The sequence below is a fragment of the Triplophysa rosa genome, linkage group LG9, assembly GCF_024868665.1.
Source record: "Triplophysa rosa linkage group LG9, Trosa_1v2, whole genome shotgun sequence".
NCBI lineage: Eukaryota > Metazoa > Chordata > Actinopteri > Cypriniformes > Nemacheilidae > Triplophysa > Triplophysa rosa.
This window is the reverse complement of record NC_079898.1, coordinates 826,848-851,485: the sequence shown is the minus strand read 5'-3', so window position 1 is coordinate 851,485 and position 24,638 is coordinate 826,848. Positions and strand designations below refer to the sequence as shown.

At 43.9% G+C, this 24,638-nt stretch overlaps 1 protein-coding gene across 1 annotated transcript in view; it reads left to right on the top strand.

Moving 5' to 3' along the window:
• Positions 1-4,042: 4,042 nt before the first annotated feature.
• Positions 4,043-24,638, top strand: part of rtn4b (reticulon 4b) — a 45,896-nt gene continuing 25,300 nt past the window's right edge. The window contains exons 1-4 of the mRNA XM_057341586.1: positions 4,043-9,772; positions 9,927-9,965; positions 13,742-14,958; positions 17,448-17,555. Of these exons, the coding sequence (XP_057197569.1) occupies positions 13,794-14,958; positions 17,448-17,555 (1,273 nt within the window). The 5' untranslated portion in view covers positions 4,043-9,772; positions 9,927-9,965; positions 13,742-13,793. The remainder of the gene's footprint in view (positions 9,773-9,926; positions 9,966-13,741; positions 14,959-17,447; positions 17,556-24,638) is intronic.

The following is a 24,638-nucleotide window of genomic DNA, read 5'->3' as shown; positions in this document are numbered from 1 at the left end:
TCCCTGGGGTCTTCCCATGAGGGTCGCTTTGGCTTCCGCCGTGGCTGCTGACGGGGTGGTGGTCTCCTCTTCGATGTCTCGAAGAGGACCAGGGCTGCTGGGAAGCAGACAGTGCATGGGATCTCGGCGGCCAGAGGGCGGTCGAGTCGCAGCTGGGGAGGACATATCGACACCAGGGATGCCGAAAACTTACACGCCTTGGAAGGGAGTCTAGGCCAAGCCCTCCAGGTGGCTGCCGTCTGCGGGCACAGGTGCACCGCGACAGCACGCTCCACCTGGGGAAGCTCGACATAGCCCCGGGCTGCCCCACCATCGAGGGAAGTAAGGGCGACAGAGCCGGTCTGACGGTAATGGGCCGTGAGAGGAGCGCTCCACGTCTTACTGAGCTCCTCATGCACTTCCGGGAAGAACGGGATGCAAGCGCTGGGAGAGAGGCAGTGTGGTGCACTGCAGCCCAATGCTCGCGGCGGCCCGGAATAGCATGGATGACATCTCGACCTCCGCTTCTTCCTGGGCTCGACCCCCCGAGGGAGGGAGCTCCGAGGAATCGTCGTGGTCGGATGCCAATAGGTCGCCCTCCGATGCTGCAATCGACATCTCATCTTCGTCACGCACTCCCGAGTATGTGGCCGAGGAACAAGACGGGGTAGGACCGTCTCCTGGGGGACCAATCAACTTTATGAAATGTAAGATGACTCTCAAATTATTCATATTGTCAGTTTCTCTGACTGGCCGCCAGGACTGGTAACGTCAAAGAAGAGCCCCATTCATGAATCCTATTGTCATGAATGAAGAGTGGTCTGTGTGAACGTGAATGAATCAGTTAGTATCAGCTCATTTAATTAAAAAAAATTGAGGCATTCAGATGCAAATCTCGCTAAATTTGTTAGACTGGGCAGAGTGGGGTATTTAGTGCGTTTTGAAGCAAAATTCTTTGAGCAACGCATACGTGTGGAGAGCATTCACACAACATTGAAATCTCATTTTAGACAGCGGTTGCTTTTAGAGAGTTTTGCATCTGAACTCTTCAGGTATTGAGCCAGTTTACTTAGTGAAAGCATGTTATAAACGAACGGCAGTTGACCCGACTGGTACAGAATGTTGCCAGGGTAGACTTGCCACACAGTTATCTGAAGCCTGCACTTTTAAAGAGATATGTAGCGCTCTGTTACTGCTCACAAAATCCCCCATCAACCCCACCTCCGGCTGCAGGAAGAAATCACCCAAACACTTCAGACTGCAACTAAAGATTATTTTTATTGTCGACTAATCTAATGATTTTTTCCTGATTAATCTAATAATGATTTTTGGATTACTTTACTAATCCTTTGGCAAACTTTCCAATAAATAATAAGTTATTGTATTTTCTTACACTATAAAGCATATCATACTTTTTTACTCTCCTACATTCCATAAATAAATGTTGTTGTGTTAACATTTCAATCCTTGATTACAATAAAATCACTAATTTCTTTTAAGTATTTTCAAATGTCGAAAAAGACTGGATTTTTACAGTACTTAAGAATAGAATAGAATAATTTATTGTCATTGTTTGTAAAACAACGAGATTACTCAACTCAACTTTATTTATATAGCGCTTTTACAATTTTCATTGTTACAAAGCAGCTGTACATGAGACATATTGACTATAAGCAAAATAATTAAAGTTGTACCTGCAAAAACAAGAAAAGGTTGAAAACACAGAAGACAGACATACCCACATACAAAACACTCCACACACACAATATGCACACGTACTAACACACATAGACATAGAGACACACACACACACACACGGATGCGCACGCACACACACACAACACACGTACGTACACAGACAAGTACGCACACACACACACACACACGCTCAGTGAGAGCACACATTTAGGATAAAGGAGAGAGAAGCACAGGTCAAATATAACAGACTATAAATTCCTATATGCAATATTAATTAAGTAAAACTTTAAAATTCTAAAGCAGCCCCCCCGGTCAGGCAGATGTGTGCAAAAACAGTATGCAAACGGTGGCGAGGAACCCAAAACTCTAATCGAGAAAAAAAACCTCAGGAGAACCCAGGCCCAACCAGGGGATTCCAGTTCCCTTCTGGCAAAAGCTGCTGCCTCTGCACAAGCTCCAGAGAGCTTGCACAACAAGGCTAAATAAAATAAATAAACTTAATAATAAAATAAATTATAGTTTAAGATTATCATTAATAATCTAATAGCATTTGAAATTTTGTGGTGAAGACATGTCAAGAGACCGCGTCCTTCTTTATCCAGCTCTATCATCTCAGCTCTTGTCAGGTCCCCACTTCCCATTCTCCGCTCTACCATCAGGTCAGGCCATGAACTGCATCCTGCTCGCTGTGGTAACCTTGGAACAATGAGACAAGACTGGCTGAGAGTAGAGTACTGTTCTGTACTCTTTGATGCAACAAGTACATCAGTTGTGTTTTTGGTTCCGGTTGATCTAACTAATGCAGCCTAAACCCTCTGAAGATTTATATTATGGAAGAGTAGTGTATGCAAGATTAAAAAGATGCGTCTTTAGTCTAGATTTAAACTGACTGAGTGTGTCTGCCTCCCGGACAGTGCAGGGAAGACTATTCCAAAGTTTAGGCGCTAGATAGGAAAAGGATCTACCACCTGCACCTGCACTGAGATTACATTAGAGCCTCAATCGACAGTGCAGTTCCTTAAAGTGCAAATACAAAGAATGTAAAAATAATAAGGTCCAACATGATCAGAAAAACAGCCCCGTATGTAAACAGGACAGTACAACATAGACAAGGAATAAAGTGTATGAGGTAACAGGAAACAGTAATAACCATTAATGATGTATATTGCTGTGTTGTGCTGCAAAAATGCAAAGTCCAGTTCATAGTTAATACCATTGTTGAAAAAAAATGGTACATAATGAATCCAAATTTAAGTGGGTGGAGAGGGGAGAGGGGAACAGTGTTTGTTCAGCAGTCTGACTGCCTGGGGATAAAGGCTGTTGGCCATTCTGGTGGTGCTGGCCTGAAGGGACCTATACCTCCTACCAGAGGGCAGAAGGTGAAACAAAAAGTGTGCTGGGTGAAACCGGTCTCTTATGATGTTATGTGTCCTGTGCAGGCAGCGGGAGGTGTACACAGTAAAAACCTCCGGGAGGATGGTCCCGATGATTTTACCAGCAATTTTCACCACCCTCCGAATCATCTGCTGTTCAGCTGCAGTGCAGCTGGAAAACCACACTAGCAGCCCATAGGTCAGCACACTGTGAATTGCACAATTGTAGAAATTAAACATGAGGTTCCGGGGCAATTTGGCTTTTCTCAGCTTCCTCAGGAAAAAGAGATGCTGCTGGGCCTTCCCCACAGCAAAGGTGATGTTATTGCCCCAGGACAGATCCTCCGACACAGTGAGACCCATGAATTTAAAGCTGTTCACCCTTTCTACAGCCTCTCTGTTAATATAGAGAGGTGATTTTCCAGGATGATTTAATTTACGAAAGTCCACTATAATTTCTTTTGTTTTTTTAATGTTAAGAGCCAGATTATGATTTTTACACCACCCTGCCAGTAGTTCAGTCTCCTCCCTGTATGCCGTCTCATTGTTGTTTGTTATGAGACCAAGCACAGTTGTGTCGTCTGCAAATTTAACGATGTGATTAGTGGGGAAGGAGGCAGAACAGTCATGTGTGTAAAGTGTGTAGAGTAGTGGACTGAGCACACATCCCTGAGGGGCACCAGTGTTGATGTATGTGGTGTTTGAAATGTGCTCGCCTGTTTTCACACATTGAGAGCGGTCGGTTAAAAAGTCCAGTATCCAGTTACATAATACATTGTTCAGTCCAAGGTTGCTCAGTTTCAGCAGGAGTGTGTTTGGCCGGAATGTATTAAAAGCCGAACTAAAGTCAATGAAAAGCAGCCTAGCATAAGTGTTTTTGTGCTCCAGATGTTCGAGAAGTATGTGAAGCACAATAGCAATGGCATCCTCCGCTGATCTGTTCTTCCGGTATGCAAACTGGTACTGGTCGAGAGAAGGTGGTAAAGCCTTTTTTTTAAGTACTTAAGTACTGTATTAGAGGTAAAAACATTTAAAAATGTATTTATGAAATACTAGAGTATGATATGTGCTTTACAATGTAGCAAGGTATTTTTCCTAGGGATGCACCGAAATGAAAATTCTTGTCCGAAGCCGAATAAAAATGAAAAACTTGGCCGAAGGCCGAACACCGAACATGGCTTTTCGTATTTCTTCTATTTATTTAGCCAATTTTTTCACTATTGCATAAACTGAATGGTCAAAATGTGCTTTTAATATTTTGTCTTGCTTTTCAATATAATACAATATAACATAAAATAAAATTGAGCAAAACAAATAGGCTAAATTAAAACATCAATGTTTTTATCCACCTATATTTCATTAGCTCCGGTTAAGTTGATGTTTGAAATAATGCCGGTGCGGGTAAAGTCTCCGCAACAGTTCTCGCGTGTGATGCACTTTTGAACTTCCGTATTTACCATAGCGCTCTATGTATGTGCCCTGATCCACTCTTTTCATTTACTCCGGTTAAACATTTACATCTACATTTAGTCATTTAGCAGATGCTTTTATCCAAAGCAACTTACAGAGAGTTCAGGGAGAAATAAGAGATATGTCATACAGGAGCAATAATAGAATAGGTGCTAATACAAAGTTACTAGTTTCAACAAAAGCCATTTTTACTCATTTGCCTGTCAAGTATTCACGATGATCACCAACAGATGGGTTTTAAGTAGTTTTTTGAATGTTGTGAGAGATGTGGTTGACCGGACTGTGTTCGGAAGAATGTTCCACCAGGAAGGAGTTGTGAAGGAGAAAGAGCGGGAAAGCGATTTACTGCCCTTTTGAGAAGGCAATACAAGATGCCGCTGGTTTGCTGAACGCAGGGTTCTTGATGGGGTGTAGGAGTGTAGGAGGGTGCAGGGCTCGACATTAACGTTTGTCCGCTTGTCCGGGACAAGTAAATGTTTCGTATGGGCAAGTGAGAGAGAATTTTACTTGCCCGACCGGACAAGTAACTTGAAAAAAAGAACAGTGCGACATTTGTAGAATAATAAGAATATATGCATTAGACAGAGCTGCGTGTTTGTCGTGGTTGTGCTTGTTTGTGTGTGATAATAATCAATGCGCACCGCACTGAGTCCACGCGGACGCGGAATCCTGTTATTTAAATGTCATCTGGCTGTTCTGAGTGTCTGAGTGAATTATGTGCACAGTTTAACATACAACACAAGTGATGGTCGAGGATTTATCTGCGCTGCACTGTATGAGGATATGAACACATGAACTTCATCTCCAGAGTTGCTCTGAGAGTTTATTTTACGAGCGTTTTAGTGTTTGAGTGAAGCTATCTGCAAACAAGCGTCTTCCCAAAGACCCGTCAAAATAAAAGTCCCGTTAAATTGAACACTCAGACAAAAAATACTGTAGTGTACTATTGAAAATTGAAATGCCCTTGTAGTAAATTGATTAACACTGTACACTATAGTAAAGTTAAAAAACAATATAGTAGGAAATTTACTGCAGTTTACTATAGTAAATACTATAGTAACCTACAGTAATTTATGTGGACAAATATACCACTATCGTATAATAAAAAAGGAAAAACACAGAACTTAGAAATATTAAAACAAATTTAGGTCATCTAAAAATGATATGGCCCTAATTTATCCATCTGTATGTAACATGAATGTCTTTTGTCAGTTATCTGCCTATAAATAAAGAACTACACTTGCACATTTCTGCCTGTGCTACCAAACTTTAAACCTCTCTAGCACCAGTGCTATGTGCAAAAAAGTTAACTTACAGCCTTAACACTAATAATAATTACTGCTTGCCTTTGTTTTATAGCAGTCACGGAGAGTAGGCCTATAACCAAATTCAGGCGGCCAAAGCGGGCACTAGTTAAAATGTTTAGAAGCAAACTTGACCAGTCTAAATCCGAAACAATTATATTGAATATATTATATTATAATTCAAATGAAATATCTTTTTTTATCTTTGGACAAGTAATTTTTGTACTCGGACAAGTGAATGACAAATTTACTTGTCCGAAGGACAACCACACGACAATGCTTAATGTCAAGCCCTGAGGGTGTGAAAGTATGCCGGTGCAGATCCAGTGATAGTCCTGTAGGCAAGCTGTAGCAAGTTCGTAACAAACACAGGAAGGAAGAGGCTGGAATCAGGCATTAGCTACCACTGGCAGGTAAGTTTATTGTCACAAGTCCTTTCTAGCGCTCTCTGCGCTCTCAGCATACACACGCACACAGTAATCACTGGTAAGTCTCTTTGCCGTAGGTTCCACACGGTTCTCTCTCCGCTGCTTCCGCTCAACTATTCCACTGCCAGTCGTAGCCACGTCTCAGTTCCCAGCTAGTGCTGCCTCGCTGGTATTTAAGCCTCCCCACGCCACTTGCTGGAATGAGACACAGGTGTTCATCATTTGCACCTGCCCCACTCACTCACCGCTCGTCTCCTCACTCTCTCTCCCGCTGCAGACTTCGCTGAACCACGCCCCCTCTGCCACACAGGCATTAGTGACTTGAATCTGATACGGGCTTCAACTGGTAGCCAGTGGAGAGAGATGAAAAGGGGAGTCGCATGAGCCCTTTTGGGCTGTTGGAAGACGAGATGTGCTGCTGCTTTCTGAACCTTTCTGAAGTTTGATAGCCTTTGCAGGAAGACCAGCAAGGAGAGCATTGTAGTAGTCCAACATTGAGATTACCAGGGCCTGGAGAAGGAGTTGTGCCGCATGCTCAGTGAGATAGGGTCTAACCTTTCTAATGTTGAATAAGGCATATCGGCATGACCGCGTTGTCTTTGCAATGTGATCATTGAAGGACAGCTATTCATCAAATATGACTCCGAGGTTCCTGGCTGTTTTGGAAGGAGCAATTGTGGTATTGCCAAGTCGGCTGGTGAGATTGTGTTGCACCGTGGGGTGTGCCGGAAACACGACTAGTTCTGTCTTGGCAGGGTTCAGCTGGAGGAGATGCTCTTTCATCCAAGCTGAGATGTCTTCTAGGCAGGCTGTAATGCGAGCTGCTACAGTGGTATCGTCTGGGTGAAACGAGATGTAGATCTGGGTGTCTTCAGCATAACAGTGATACGAGAAGCCGTGTGCCCGTATGATGGGTAGATGGAAAAAAGCAGTGGTCCAAGCACCGATCCCTGAGGGACCCCAGTGATCATGTGGTGAGCAGTGGACAGCGAGCCCCTCCATGACACCCTGAAGGATCTGCCGGAGAGGTAGGATTTGAACCAGCGGAGAGGAGTGCCTGAGATTCCTAGAGATGACAGGGTTGCTAGCAGTATCTGGTGATTGACAGTGTCGAACGATACAGATAAGTCTAGCAGAATCAGGACCGAGGATTTAAATTCTGCCTTGGCGAGCCACAGTGCTTCTGTGAACGATAGCAGTGCAGTCTCAGTGGAGTGGTTTGTTTTGAAGCCAGCCCGCTTGTCATCCTGTAGTTTATTATGGGAAAGGTAGGAAGACACCTGGTTGAAAGCTGCCCTTTCAAGTGTTTTTGCAATAAATGGGAGGAGAGAGACAGGTCTGTAACTGTTGGTAGTAGAGAGGTCCAATGTAGGTTTCTTAAGTAGGGGCGTGACCTGGGCCTGTTTGAACGTGGATGGATAGGTGCCCGTGAGCAGGGAGGTGTATGATGTGAGCGAGTGCAGGTGTGAGTGTGCTGGATATGGCCTGAAGGAGATGGGAGAGGATTGGGTCAAGGGGACAGTTGGTGGGATGGCTGGAGAGAAGTCTGGTGACTTCAGTGTCAGTCAGTGGGGCGAAAGAGGAGAGTTCAATGTTTGAAGTGAGGGTAGTGTGTACCGAGGTGAGGTGCTGAGAATTGTTTGCTGATGGATGATGTTTTCTCAGTGGAAAATACAGCGAAGTCCTCCGCAGTCAAAGATGAAGTGGGCGAGGGAGGCGGGGGGCAAAGAAGAGAGTTGAATGTCTTGAAAAGCTGCTGAGTTTCAGGTGCATTGCTCACCTTGGTGTGGTATAAAGATGTTTTAGCTGTGGTGACACTAGCAGAAAAAGAAGAGAGTATTGACTGGTAGTTTCTTGGTCTTGCGCCATTTCCTTTCAGCAGCCCTGAGTGTACTCGGAGGATGTCAGACAGCCAAGGGCAGGAGGGGGTGGCGCGAGCTGGCCTGGAGGACAGAGGACAAAGGTTATCTAGACAGGATGTAAGTGTTGAGCATAGGGTCTCTGTGGCAGTGTCAACATCTAGAGATGCGAAGTTGGAGGGAAGAGAGGATGTCACTTTAGCAGAGAGGGTGCTAGGAGAGAGAGAGAGTGAAGTCTCCGTCTAAAATAAATGGGTGGTGGTGTAGGTGTAGTGCATGTAGGAAGGAGCATGTTGAAAGTGATGAAGAAGTGGTCAGAAATGTGAAGAGGTGTGACTAGAATGTTATCTGTGGTGAGGTTACGGTTGTAGATGAGATCAAGCTGGTTTCCTGATCTGTGAGTACCGGCTGTGGCGAGGCGCGTGAGGTCGAACGAGGCGGTGAGGGTGTGGAAGTCAGAAGCATTGGGTTTCTCCAGGTGGATGTTGAAGTCCCCAAAGACTACAAGAGGGCCGCTATCCTCCGGGAATGATGAGAGCAGCACAACTAACTCTTCAATGAAGTTGTGAAGAGGGCCTGGGGGGTGGTAAACTACAACAACACTGAGCTGAGTGGGAGAAGTGATATTAACAGCGTGGTATTCAAATGAATAGTTGTTGCATAGAGAAGATAGTGGGGATTATTTCCAATTATTGTTGATAAGCAAACCTGTGCCTCCTCTTCCAGTTTGGGGGGGAGAGTGAGAGAAGGAGTAGTTTGTCTAGACAGTCTCTTTTTTTAATATTAGTTAAAATACAACTAAGCTCTGGTCCATTAATATTTACAAATATAACTTTTGATTTTAAATAGTAATTGTATTAGTAAAATTAACATTAAATTAACAATTAATAAATAATGTAAAAATATACCTCATTGTCTAGTGTTGATTAACTTAACTTTCTATAAAAATTTAGGGCCTTAATGTTACTGCAGTTTTTTCACAGTGGTATCGAAAATGGTATCAAATATCGATATTTTTTCAGATAACGTATCGAAGTTAGGAATTCCAGTATATTGACAACACTACATTGGAGGTAGTAAGAATGCACTCTCAGTGTAGTAGAATGTGCCCGCAGGGACGCGCATCATCAAAGCTGAGTCTGGACGTTGGAGTTGGGGTTACACCCAACTTTTTTTACGTCTTACGTACCTGGAGAGCTCATCCTTTAAGAGCTGAGAATGTTTATTGTGAGAATGTCTCCTCGTGCTGGGAAATAGAAATCTTCTGCCCAGTTTCATTTATATTACTTGAACATAACACAGATGTTCGCATAGTCCCAATTTGAATGGATCTGATAAAAAGAATCACCACTGTGATTTCAAGCAGTAATATAACCGTTGACTAGCATGTCAATGTTGACATTAAAGCGACACTGTAGAACTTTTGCTCACAGGCTCCCCCATGTGGTTGATATGCGTAATTGTCTGTTAGCAGTGTTGTAAATAATGTCGCTTTATATGCTTCCCAGTGGGCAGCGCAATACACATGAATTTGTTTAAGTAAGTTGATGGAACCAGCGAATGCAGAAACGTTGTTTGGAAACTCTTCCGCAGGCAGGGGATGGGACCCCAACCAGCCACTAGGAGGCTGCTCAGGTAGCAGCAGGAGTACAGTTCATCCAGTTAAGATTTGCTCTACCACCAAAATCATTTTACAGACATTATTTTTAGGTCGAAACACTACAAAGTGTTGCTGTAAAATTACAGTCTTTAGCCTAGTGTTTTTGCAGTGGATGAGAAACATCTATTCTAAACATTATCATTCTTTGTTTTTAGATGAGCCTGTTCCTGCACCCGCACCTCAGTTTTCAACAGGTACGTATTGGTAAACTTTCTAGCATGCTGTTTGTTTAACTTGTCTTATGTGTTGGAATTTTTTGGTTTGGTTGCATTTTAGTGGAACAATTGACAAACACTGAGCGATGTTATATGATTTTATATATTTTGCAAGTTCAAGCAATGCAAATTAAAACTTAGTCATTATTTGTTCACCCTTGTGTCTTTTAAAAGTGTTGTTTCTTTGTTCTTTGGAATCAAAACAGATCGTTTTCCATCAGGCTCGTCCCATGTATTCCAAGTGTTCTGAAGGCTTATGAACAAGTTTTGCTGTGTACTATCTCAAAACTGCATTTCAGCAATGGATTTCTGCTATCATCTTCTGTTTTTTGGTGCACGTTCTGTATGAACAGCGGGAGGTTCACATTTACATCTTGTGAGGAAGGGTGTTTGTTAGATGGTGAAATGCACTGCACGAGTCGCCCGAAGAACAGCTAATCATTTCTTTTAGAAAAGATGAGCGCAAAAAGCTAGTTTCTTGTGGACATCAAATGCAACTCATTCAACTTTCTGTAGTGAAACTAGATACAGTAACTTGGGTATTTTTAAGGAGTGAGAACATCATTCTTGTTTATGTGAAACAGGTAGATTTATAATACCACACAGAGGTTTTTGCAGCAAACCTCTTGACTGCAGCTTAATAATAAATCCTTTTCATTTTAGGGTAATATTAACTAATGCTCCTGAGGTCATTTTCATTTTATTTGACTTTTTTATGACTTATTTTTACGTATTTTGCAAGAAACTGGTCAGGTAATTATCATAACAGCTTCATTTAGAAAAAAAAACAAAATGGCACAATGTTAATGTCATGCACAGTATACAGTGATGGCAGTAACTGCACCATTGTTTCATCATTGTCAGAAGTTCGTCATTGAGTTTTTTGGTTGATGTCAAACCATCACAACAAACCCGTAGCCCTTTCAAAATAAAATACACACATTTTAAATCACAGTTGCCATTTTTATGAGAAAATTTGCAATTCGATTCTTTTCTCCACATTATGCTGCCTTGGTTTTGATTCGGAAGAACAAAAAATCCACAGGAGGTTTAAATGGCACAGGGGTGAGAAATGACTTCATTTCCATGATCCAATTAGGGAAATGAAAGCGCTTAATCTATGTCTTTGTTATTAGTGTTATTAAGTTGGTTCAATGTTTCAGTAAAAAGTTGAAAATGTTCATGTTTCCTACCAAGATAACTGGCTTGTGTCAGGAAGATCACAAGTGCGAGAGCCAAGCCTGCTTCACAGCAGAATAACACCACGTTAACGGAAATAAGTCAGCATAACAATAACGCAATAACCATGTTACCATCCAGTTTTTGTGCAGTTTTGTCATCAACAAAAGGAGTATGTGTAAAAAGTCTAATAGTTTGTTTGCAATCACATGGTTTTGTTGACACGCGAAGTGCAGCTGGAGCAGGGTTATTATCGTAACAAAAACTATCACGAAAACGGAAAAATGAGTGAAAAAAAACATTTTCGTTTACTGATATAAAGTAAAAATGAAAGTTTCCCCCCCATCAAAACAAAACTGTAATGTGCACCTGTACAACCAACAAATACTAAATACAATTTAGGAAAACAAAACTTGCATTTTTGTATTTTAAATGGTGTTGGATCGGCAGTATACACAACCATAATTAAGCAGATGTTGCAGGATCATTAATTGACCAGCAGGAGGCATATTAACGCACCGCACACGGAGGCCTTGCGCGTCATGCCCAATGCCTGTTTAGCAGTGATTACCGCTGTCTGTACTCTATTTAAAACAGAAAAAAGGTTGTTTTGGTTGGAGCATGAAATCAGAGATTTCTTTTTACAGACTGCCCAAAAAGCAACTGCAACTTCTAGTAACAAATGAAATACTGAAACGTGGATGAGCACTAACCAGGTATGTTGTTTGTGTTAAATCATGCCATGCAAGCAAGCAAACTTTATTTATAAAGCACTTTACAACCGCCGAAGTGGACCAAAGTGCTGTACAGAAAAATAAAAACGAATACAAACATGAGATATAAATACATCACATACACTAAAACAATCAAAATGTCAACATCAGGTTTTAAAAGCCAAGGAGAAAAGATGAGTTTTCTAAAGTGATTTGAATGAAGAAAGTGAAGAAGCCTGTCTAATAGACGGGGCAAATCGTTCCACAATTTAGGAGCTGCTACAGCATACGTTTTATTTTAGGCACACTCAGTAACAGTTTATCAGTTTATCATGCCATTTTAGTGTTACCGACCTACTTTCTACACCTTTATATTTGGCCTAAATATAAAGTTTTCCCAGCATTTATTTAAAACCAAGCATGGTAAAGATAAGCCTTTCAGACACTTGTGGATGGTTAGATGAAGTTAGCTAGCCAAAACCAATCTAGTTTTACTTGTAAGACAGCTTTCAAACTTTTACACTATGTAACTATGTTATGAATCGATGAAACCATATTAATAAATCAATATTACACTAATAGAGATATCCGCTAATTCCTTTAACTTTCTAAGCAGATGTATTTCATAGAAACTTAAAGATTAACATACAGCAAAGTTCAACTCGGAAAACACTGTAAACATTTAGAGCAGCAATGTAAGTCTTGAATCACTAAACGTGTTTTGCTGTAGTAGAAAATGTTTTGTGAATTAGAAGCAATGGCGCGCTGGCACAGGAATGGAGAAGGTAGTAGGTAGAAAGAGACAGCCTAAGCTAAACTGTGCAGAGCTGTGGCCCTCCAGGAGTTTGAGACCGGGGAGCTAAGTAGTGTTGCAGTCAACACCAGCGGGTCCACGATTTATTGGAGTGTCCATTTAATTTTAAATCACAGTTGAAATCTGAATTCAGAACACACTTGTGTGCATCAACACTTGGCAGCGATAAGTTAATTAAGTAAATAACAGCATGCCAAATCAGACAGACAGTGGCTGGCTGCAACGTCTCATAAAAACCATGGCCAACGTCTGAGATGCTGTGTGTGGATTTATTGACAACGCATGCTTCAAAGGGTGCACATGATGAAAATATATCCTGTGACGATTAAAGCATTTCTCCTAACCAAAAGTGTTTCCAAACTGGTTTTTATGGCATCCAAAGTATCAATATAGAATATATGCACTGACGTTTATTGGGGAAAAATTTAGAATTGACTTAAGTAAACTTTCCACCAGCTGTATTGCAAAACTTTTGATGTACTAAACCTTTTTTGTGATGGATAGAAACATGGCTATTGTTGCATTGGCTTTAAAAGGGTCAAACCGATGGATGAAAGGTTGATGATTTTATTCTTGATATTGGGCCACTTTCCCCGTCACTCTGAGCTCTTCTTCATTTTCTAAGTATCTTAAGAAAGCCTACTGTCTTAATACAAATCTTTAGGTCTTTGCAGCCAGCGGCTAAGTTAACATCCTCATAGGGGTGGGTGATAATCAACTGTTTTCCCTTTACAATGTGTATATCCCAATGTGTATTGTGAGATGCACTGTAGAAATCTTGGTATACATTTTTGTCGCCCACCCCTACTTTTGGAAATAAGATTGGTGCAAAGCAGTTTAAATTGTGTGACTGCATGCTCTCATGTAAACAAAACTGGGGGAGAACTTGGCTTGATGCATAATTATCTTCATGTTAAATGTAGCACCACTCATGAGAGCATCAGAACTCTTTTAGGTTGAAGACTTGGGCACATCCCAGCCAATGTCCAAACTCAAGGTAACTAGAGTTATTTTCTGGTTCTAACGCTGCACACGCTTCTAACCCACAGACCTCCGGCAAGTTCAGCTGTAGTTTCACAGGACAGTGGCGCTAATCTCACTATGGATTCGTTCAGGCAAAACTCGGCAGAATTCGACCCAGACGTCCTAAACCAGACATCAGAAGATGACTTTCAGTTTGAGATGAAAAACTGTTCTTTTCATCCATTTTCAGCAGTTCGTGATGCCGGAAGATCTGTGGTGTCAGATAGTCCTTCTCCAGACTTGGTTCAGGATGCCTATGATGGAGACGATAATGTCACACAGCCACAAGAAATCAAAGCGCTTTTTGATTCTGACGCAGTAACTTCCTGTTCACATCTGCAGCAACTCGATTCATCTGACCTTTTTTCAAACGTTATCAAAGAGGCGGATGACCGGCCGACATCTCTTCCTGATATTCTGAAATCTTCTCCACTTAACCCTGACAAAGTGGACTCGGGCTCATCTGAAGGCAGCCCTGATTTGAGCCCGGTGCATAAAAGTGGGAGCGATTCCCCAAATTCACAGATTTCTGTGTCTGCTAACATTCCATTGGGATTTGACTCCAAAATCTTACTGCTGAAGGAGATGGCTGAGGAGACAGAAGCCAGAGCGGTAGAAACGGCAAATCTGGATGCTGAGAAGATTTCTGAGCAAAGTTTTGTTGCTTTTGATCTTGTCAAGGAGACAGACGTGCCCCCAAAGAGAGAGCGCCTATTGAAGGACAAAGATGCAGAAACATCCATTCAGATGAAAGACAAATTTGAATGTCTTCACTTTCCAACCGAAAAGGCTCAAGAACACTCGGATTCTGAGAGTCCCTCTGCAGAGTCGTTCTCTCCGGTGCTGGATGCAGTGGCCAAAAGACCCATGGAGCATGAAAACGCTGCTGTCAGGGAGGAGATTGAAGCCATTGATGAGGTGTCAGAGCAAGAGGTCTCTTCTGAAGAGTTTGAGTTTGTTGAGAGACCGCCACGAGGTGCCGCTGATGAGTTTTTGGAAATACAGGATAGTGGGACGTTTTATGAAGAGCAATCCCCAGGTCTGGAACCATCATCAGCTCGACACGCAGAAGATCAAAGCTCTTACCATCTTCTGTCCCAGCTGTCTGATGAGTCCTCTCCTGTGAGAGGTAAGACGGGCCTGGAAACTGCTTTCCAAGCTTCTCTAATCCTTACTCCTGCGGACCAGAGTGGGCTTGAGAAGACTGAAGTCAGCAGCCTGTTTTCACTGAAAGCAGCCTCAGGTAAATTCAAAACGGACCCGCAGCTTAGTATGACCCTTTTCTTTCTCCGGACCCTTTCATTTAGCCGTAGTTTTCATAATTTTGTCTTCATCACTTTTTACTCTTCATTTTTACATGTCTATCAACTTCATATGATGCCTGACATCCATTTGCATGATCACTTTTGTTCTTATATTTTTCATATTCTTGTCTAATTTGTCTCAACTTTTTTTAGAAAAGTGTGACAAAATCCTCCCTAATTCAGCAACGATTATTCACGCCTTGGATTTTCATTTGTTTGTGTGCAGGGTGAAAGCATGTTTCCTAGCAGACCCTGAGAGATGTTTCTACAATGTTCTGGTGTTGAAATATGACAGACTCTGTGCTGTTATAGTTGATCTTTCCAAGATTGTAGTGTTCTGTCATCAGCTGTTCATATAAAATAGTGAAATAGTCACAGGGAGAATCTGCAGTGGTGCTCTGTGAATCTTGTGATGGCTGAGGTTATGAAGGCCACTGGGATGCCATCGCTCTTGAACTGCAGCCTTTACAGCATTCAGTCTCTGAATTGGGGCACAGTTACTGTTAGAAGTTATATTTTAAAAAAGTAACGCGCCACTAATTAGGGGCGAAGACCCATAATCTATCCATTATTTTTCCTATTCTTCTTCCGCCATTGCTTCGCACACAGATAGAGGGCAGTATCTTGAAGTCTCTAACTCGATCCACCAACAGTCTAAAGTTGTGGATGCGTTTTTGCTCATCAACTTTTGAACAAGTCGTAGAAACAGAATTCTTTTATTCCTGTGAATCCTTGGCTCATGAGGATTCAATGACGTCACCCTATAACGTGATTGAAAATTTCCCCACCATTTTGAATTTTTCTGAAAAACATTCCAGAGATGCAAACTTATCACTTTTCAGCGAAATTCGCCCGTTTTGGATCCGAAATGGGTCATTCTTGTGATTCAATGAGTTTTTGTAAATGGGGGGTGAGGGGGGTCTAGGAGTCGTTGGACAGGGTCGCGGTGAATGAAATTATGAGAATCATGTCCAGATGTTGTGGTAACGATGTCAAATCACTAGCCAGTTTGCGGGTTATGTTTTGAATGCTGCGCAGATTGAGCACACACACTCAACTCGTGAATCAATATTAGATGTAGTTGAATTACGCAGCACCTGCGCATTTCTGATTTACTTCAACACAACTGTCACTAAGCAACAGGTAAAGGCGCGCTGGTTTGTTTGCCTTGAAAGGAATGGAGCAGACCCAAGAAACATAATATGGAGTAAGTGCGTTAACACAGTGTGACAACCGCTATCATCGCATTTACGGAGAAGCCCTGATGTGTAAAAGGAATCATACTGGACAGCTAGTTGTCTATCACGTTACCCGTCACACCCTGTAGCTGTGCTAATGAGTGCACGGAGCTGACTGTAAACTGCTTCGTATTTGTAATGTTTTGCACAGCAGATCTACCTACACCAGTGGTATTCAATTAAAGTACCAAGAGGTCCGGTCTTCGTATTTTCTTCCAAACAGAGGTCCGGACAATATGTTTTTTGAAAATAAATGAATATTTAATCAGTTTAGCCCAGTAACAAATGTACTAACTGAATTAGCCTTTCAATGCCATTCATACCAGAACTACTTCTATCTTTAAATAGTTTCCCAGTTACAGCGTTGTTCATTATAAAATGTGACCCTGCTTGTGAAAACCCAGCAAAAGTCTTTTTATTGTTTTCTATATAAAATCATCCTACAGAATATTCTGTGAAAAAATAACAACAATATCTTCAATATTGACTGAATAATGCCATTTTTAAGATTGAAATCTTAGTGAAATATTATGAAATTTGTCCTAAAATGCAGTATTTTGGGAATGCAACAGTGTATCGCTACAGAACTTGGTATGCTTCATTATTTTTAGAAATATTTTCTGGCTTTTTGTCTTTATTTAGACAGTACAGTGAAGAGATGACAGGAAGTGAAGTGGGAGAGAGAAGGGGGGTGGGTTCGGGAAATTACCACGAGCCGGGATTTGAACTCGGGTCGCTCTGAAACTTCCCCGCACCATATGTTGAAAAAAGTGAATTTGAAGATAGCAGCATGATTCGGCTTTTACATTATTAGGATTCTCATAATTTGGACTGCGTGTTTGATAAATGGTTGATCTCATATCATATGAAAGGGCACACAATATTCACAGTGCGCTAAACGCTCTCAACCAATTTGTTTTGTCCCCACCGCTACACACATTACACTTAATGTTTCTGTAAAATTCTTGAAGGTCTTTCTTAAGAGGCAGTGTGTTTGTGAGAAACTGAGCATTGTGAAAGATGCTGTGGGTTTAAATGAAGTCATGTTAAAGGTTATGTGAGAGCATGGATGTTCTATATAGTGAGTTTTTATACACTTACGAATCTCAGCAATTGTACGGAGATTACATTTTTCATCAGTGTGATGAAATGTCTTTATTTTCTCTCCTCCCACTTTTCACTCCACCCAGAAGCTCTAGTGTTGTGTCATTACCCTTTGCACTTCTGCATTCACATCCACACAGAAAACATGGAGGAGAAGACAGACTGCCAGACCTCTCCACACTGGAAAGTGAAGGGTACAGCAAACTCTTTATCAGACAGATATTCTCACTGAAGTGTGTGTGTTTGTTTCTGGGTGTCTAGTTGTTTCATGTGATCACTTCTTAGGGATAAAATAAGTCAAAAATAAGTTATGCTGTTGATTTTAAGGCACCGAGGTTAGTGGCCCAGATGTCGTACTGCTTATGATCATCTTACTGGCAGTTTGTTTTAAGATTTCTATTGAAATCAAACGCTCTGGCTTTACACGTGCAACCTTTGGCACCAGAGAATGTTAATGATGGAGTTCATCTGGTCAAAGGCTTTGGGTGCGGTGCGGTGCGGTGGGGTGGGTCAGAAGTAATCACTGTTTAATGATTTGCTGTGATTTCCAGTAAGATGCCTTCCCTCAGCTCACTCTTCTTCACACTTCTGTGAATCACAAAATAAGGCATTTTGAAAAAGTTCTCTGTGCTATTGTGTCTATAAAATGGAAGTCAATGGGGTTCAGTGCAGATCTCTTGTGTAAACATTTTGCGTGCATCTGAGTGTTGTGTTTAGTATGTACATAGTAGGGATGGGCATTTTTCAATCATTCATATTTGAATATTTGAGCTCATAAAAAAACGAATATTCGTATATTCATTTATTTTAAGTAAGAAAATAACGTAATTTTTTACATTTTTATTTAGTCACAATTTCACATCAAGCTTATTTATGATTCGCTTAATAGGACTAGGAGTTATTATCCCACTATTTCAGCACAGTTTAATTTACATTTCCAACACCTTATGCATGACAGGGGGAGCAGTAATACATAGCATACTTACCTTTCCTTGCTATTATCAGAGAAACATCTCATGAGTTGTGTGTCCGATCCCACTTTCATCACATCCTTTATCCTGGGTGAAAGATGCCTTTTGGTGAGGTGCTGCTGATAATCCCCTTTGTAAAGTTCCCATCAATGTGTCACATTGTCAGTTGTTCACCTCAGCCTCATTGGGTGTTTTGGCCCTTTATCACAAGACACCCTCAGCCAAGGGAGGCCCACCGCAGGTTGATCAAACCTGGGTGTGTGTTGCATTGTTATAAAGTTATCTGGCAGCCCTTGCTGTGTCCATCTGCCTCAACCACAGCCATTGGCTTTTTCTTTCCGCATCACTGGCCAGTTCTTGATTATCATCCACTGGACCTGTCCTCTGAACCCCACTTCCCGTGTCAAATTAGCTCATCTAGATTAGTGGCTGCAGCCTCAACAAAACTTGCCTTGATGGTAGCTCGGTGGCATCATACCTCAATGCAACCATACGCGCCAACCCGTTGGCTAAGGCTGTTCTAGCCCCACTGGCTCCATAATGCATGCTCAGTGCCCCCGGTTCCGTATGGCATAACATTACAGCACAGAACACCATTTTATTACGTGGTCATTTCTCAGCCTATATTGTGTCCTTCCGTTTCAACTTGTTCTCTCAGCAATTCAATTTTATTTATACAGCGCTTTTCACATTGTGCATTGTTCCAAAGCAGCTTTACAGGAGAAAATAAGAAAAACACAGCACAGTGTATGGTGTTTATGGAACCAGCAAGATCTGTCAGGAATGGGGGAAGTAGGGAGCCAGAACCCAAGCGCAGGCAGTAGGATGAACACACGACTTTATTAAACAATAAAACACAAAACAAAAACCCATGAGGGGGCAAAACAACAAGAACAGGGGAAATAATAACTTAAGCTCGACAGAACATTGACTAACTAAAACTGGACTAAACTAAAGTAACACTTGACAAGAACAATAACTATACACTTAATAAGACTTGACTTGAGCGAATAATCGAAAGAGAAAAGTGACGAAACGTCATACAAGGAGTACAAGTAAACAAACCAGCAAACACAAGGGCATTATAAAGGGAACCAAATCAAGAGGGGAACAGGTGCAGGGCATAAAATAATTAACAATCAATAATGAGAAAACGAGAGGGCGGGGACAAAGACGAGACCGAAGAGAGCGCATGATATGTCAACCAACAATAACATGCCTCTCTCCACACAAAACAAGAGGTTCTGTCATGATCCTGCCAAGAAAGACATGACAAGATGAGACAGAATCATGACAAAGATCATTCTAGTAAATAATATCTAATAAATGCAGTCTCTCGGTGAGCAAGCCAACATGACCCTGTAGCGAGGAACCCAAACTCCAATGATAAGTAAATGGAGAAAAAAACCTTGGGAAAAACCAGTCTCAGCCGAGAGGGCCAGGTCTCCTCTGACGTGTCACAGCTGCCCTCAGTGACTTTGAAATGTTTAAGAAAAATAGGGAGAGCTTATTAGCAACAGTGGCAAGTTCTTAAACTATCGTCCGTTGGGCCTGTCCTCTGATCACCACTTCCTTAAGCAGCCTTGTAGTGGAATTGGAAAGAAAACCCCTGCAGCCCACTTCCACCCGGAACACTTTTGCCGTCCATCCCCGATCTTCAGCCTCCACTGCCAAGTTGGCATACCGGAGATTCTTTTTTTCAAATTCTTTGTTGATGGCCTCTTCCCAAGGTACAGTCGACTGAACTATGAGGACTGTCCTACTGGAGCTGGACCACAGAACCATGTCCGGCCGCAGGTTGGTCGCTGCAATTTCCAAGGGGAAAGTAAGTCTGTGGTTTAAATCAACTCGCATTTCCCAATCCCTGGCTATACTCAGCAGTCCTGAATCTGGGGTTAAGGGCTTGGCCCGCGGTTTCTGCCCCTCCCGAATAAAGGGTTTGGGGGATGGCATTAGCTGCCACTCTCTTGGTCTATACTGCTGCAGCCAAGCACTTTAGTACTTGATTGTGGCGCCATGTGTATCTCCCCTGTGTCAAGCTCTTCTTACAACCCACAAGAATATGTTTGACGTTTGCTGGAGCTGCACATAGGTGGCAGGCTGGATCCTGTCCACACCAAACATGCAGATTTGTTGGTGAGGGCAGCACATCATATGTAGCTTTTATGATAAAGCCTGTTTGTTTCCATACTCCACAGCTCACTCCAAGTGATTTTGCGCCGTTCAATGCCTTCCCACCTTATCCAATGGCCTTGCTGGGCTTGAGAGACTGCTCTGGCGCATCTACTTGTTTCCTCTTGATGCCGAAACTCCTCCACTACCAGGTGACGCTGTTCCTTTGGTGTCGCTTTTCGCCATGTGGGTGTGGTTGATGCCAAACCAAGTCCCCCTCTGCCATGTTGAATGAATGAATAAGGCATTTATATAGAGCTTTCCTGTGTATTGCTGTACACCCAAAGTGCGTTACAATCAAATGAGGGGGGTCTCTCCTCAACCACCACCAGTGTGCAGGATCCACCTGGATGATGCGACGGCAGCCACAGTACAACGATGCCAGTGCGCTCACCACACACCAGCTATAGGTGGAGAGGAGAGAGAGAGATAGAGCCAATTCAGAGGGTGGGGATTATTTGGAGGCCATGATTGACAAGGGCCAGTGGAGGGAATCTGGCCAGGACACCGGGGTTACACCCCTACACTTTACGAGAAGTGCCATGGGCTCTTAAATGACCACAGGGAGTCAGGACCTCGGTTTAACGTCTCATCCAAAGGACGGTGCTTTTTTACAGTATAGTGTCCCCATCACTATCCTGGGGCATTAGGACCCATACAGACCACAGGGTGAGCACCCCCCTGCTGGTCTCACTAACACCTCTTCCAGCAGCAACCTAGCTTTCCCAGGAGGTCTCCCATCCAGATACTGACCAGGCTCAGCCCTGCTTTGCTTCAGTGGGCAACCAGTCTTGGGCTACAGGGTGATATGGTGTTGAACTTGTCCCACGATGTCCTTATGTCTGAGGGCTGCCTTTGCATCTCCTACCGCTGTTGTTGGGTGTTGGGTGCTTTGAGCGTCATCTCCAACCTTGTTTTGGTCATATTCATCCACAAGGCTTGAAATGGGAAGAGAGAGAGCTCCATTCCCGTACAGCCCTATGTTGCTAAGGCATCATGGTAGCCCAAGCCATCACAAATCTCTTCAGGTGCTTGGCGTGAGATAATGTGAGCTCATAAATTGAAATTGGCCACATCAGGCGCGGCAACAAGCCGAATTAGAAACACCAGAGTTTCAGCTTCCCAGGAAGAGCTGTATTATTAATTCTATTGAGTCCGCTGTCTGTCTCTATGCTGATCATATACAATAATACATAAGGTTAAATGTGCATCAGTCTCCTGCTTCACAGCTTCAAACTGCACCTTGACGGCCTCGCTCACCTCTTTCCATCGACTGCTCTAATCTGTCACTAATAACTTTGTTTCGGGACTTCATGAGATGATTTTATTCATTGGTGGACAGAGCGGACAGAGAGGACACAAAGCGCCTTAACTAACTTAAATCTTCTACGCAGTGTTATTTATGTGTGTGCATGCCGGCTGCGTCTGAGCGCGCATTTCCTTAACGTGAGTGTATGCTTAATTTTCTAAACAAGAACAAGTGAAATAAATAATATAAATATCATAACCATATGTAGAGTCGAGTGTTTATTTTCATTTTGTACATTGATTAGGACAGCCTGCTTTATTAGTGGTTTTATTTTCACTTTGCGTAAATGATCTCTCTCTCTAACGTACCTGCTCACGCGCAGCACCCAATGCGTTCTCAGGTAGCGAAATTTGGCACCAATTGATTTAACGTGAATCGATACTCGGTAGTATCGACGTAATTCGGTCGGTGCCCTTAAAAGTACCGAGTCCGGTACCCAACCCTACAGGAAACGTCTTGGTTACGGATGTAACCTCGGTTCCCTGATGGAGGGAACGAGACGTTGTGTCGAACTGACAGAATGGGGTTTGTCTTGAGAACCTATCATCTTCTGAGTATTTAGAAAAGGCCAATGAAAATTGGCGAATGAAATTTGTATGCCGGGCTCCTCCCCGGATGTCCGGGTATAAGAGGGAAGCCGGCGTGCTCATTCATTCACCTTTGGTCTGAGGAGCCTAAAGCATCCTCCCCCGACCGCTGGGATGGGCGGCCAGTGTTGTGGCATGAGGGACACAACGTCTCGTTCCCTCCATCAGGGAACCGAGGTTACATCCGTAACCAAGACGTGGGGAATGGGGTTCCTATGGAAAACGCCACAGCACTGAGCCGCGTCACAATCTCTGGGGAGCGACGTTGACTGGCCTGGGCGAGTCAGACGAACACGCTAACGCGAAATTATGACCTTCCAGTGGAGAGGAAGGGGGACCCAGAGCTTTCCACAAAAGTTGGGAATCCCCCTAACGCCGGCCGTCACGGGCGGAGGCCTAATTCTCTAAATGGCGAGAAGCCGCCCGGCACCGTACGGGCCACTGGGTAAGCATTATTCCCCCTGGGGGAAAAACGCTGCAGAGGCCACTACCTACCGTAGGGAGGAATTAGTGGAGACACCACATGGTCTCACCATCAGGGGAGAACTCATGGGAAGAAAGTGCGGACAGGAGTTAACCGCAAGGTGGGAGTCCACCTGGGGAGGTCATGGGTTGCCAAGGTGGGAACCATTCATGAGGATTACATCAGACGGAACAGCCCACGGAGGGGGTGTTACCACGTCTGGAGCACTAGGTCCGGTTAGAGCTATGTGGGAGAGCTCAACTGTTCCCCGGCCTAAGGGGGCAGGGCTGCTCTGCCCAGCCTCTCCCCTGGAAGGGTGCTTAGTGATGGATGGAATGCCTGTTCTTTACCCGAGGGGAAAGAAGTGAGGCTGGATCGCCACTGCTCCCCCCGAAGGGGGAAGGGCTTCCGCAGGCGTACGCCCAACGGCTGCCGGTCCTACCTGTTGCCCTGCAGGACGCGGGCTGACACCGGTTCAACGCGGAGGTTGTAGAACCTCGCGAAGGTATTGGGCGTAGCCCAACCCGCAGCTCTGCAGATGTCTGCCAGAGAGGCGCCCTGAGCCAGTGCCTACGAGGAGGCGACACCCCGAGTGGAGTGCGCCTTAACTCCTAAGGGGCAGGGGCGATCTTGCGACCGGTATGCCAAGGATATGGCATCCACGATCCAGTGCGCCAATCTCTGTTTGGAGACAGCTCTCCCCTTCTGCTGACCTCCAAAACAGACAAAGAGCTGCTCAGAGCTTCTGAAGCTCTGCGTGCGGTCCAAGTAGAGGCACAGTGCGTGTACTGGACACAACATGGATGGGGTTGGGTCTTCCTCCCCAGTGGGGAGCGCCTGCAAGTTCACCACCTGGTCCCGGAAGGGAGTGGTGGGAACCTTGGGCACGTAGCCGGGCCGTGGTCTCAGGATAACGTGAGAGTCTCCAGGCCCGAATTCTAGGCAACCAGAGGACACAGAGAATGCTTATAGGTCCCCTACCCTCTTGAAGGAGGCGAGCGCAACCAGGAGGGCAATCTTAATCGACAGGCGAGAAAGATCGGCCTAACCTAGGGGCTCGAAGGGGGGCCTCTGGAGGCCCTCCAGGACCACTTAGAGGTCCCAAGAGGGTACGGGGCGCGGGCGAGGCGGATTCAACCGTCTCGCGCCCCTCAGGAACCTGGTGACCAGGTCGTGCTGTCCTAGACACTTACCAGCAACTGGATCGTGATGTGCGGCTATAGCGGCAACATACACTTTCAGTGTGGAAGGGGAGAGGTTCTTCTCAAGTCTCTCCTGGAGAAAGGACAGTATGTACCTGATCGAGCATCTCCGTGGGTCTTCTCCGTGAGAAGAGCACCAGGACGAGAAGATGCGCCACTTGAATGCATGCAATCTCCTAGTGGCCGGGGCTCTAGCCTGAGTGAGGGTCTCTACCACCGCCAGGGGTAGGTAGCTCAGGATGTCCTCGTCCCGTCCAGGGGCCAGACATGGAGGTTCCAGAGGTCTGGCCTGGGATGCCAAAACGTGCCCTTCCCCTGAGAAAGGAGGTCCTTCCTCAAGGGAATCGGCCAGGGGAGAGTTGTTGCCAGGCTCACCAGCTCTGAGAACCAAGTCCGGTTGGGCCAATAGGGCGCAACTAGTAGCACTCTATGCTCCTCTTCCCTGACTTTGCACAGGGTCTGTGCAATGAGGCTCACTGGGGGGGAAGGCGTACTTCCTCTTGTCCCGCGGCCAGCTGTGCGCAAGGGCATCCGTACCGAGGGGACCGTCGGATAGGGAGTACCAAAGCGGAC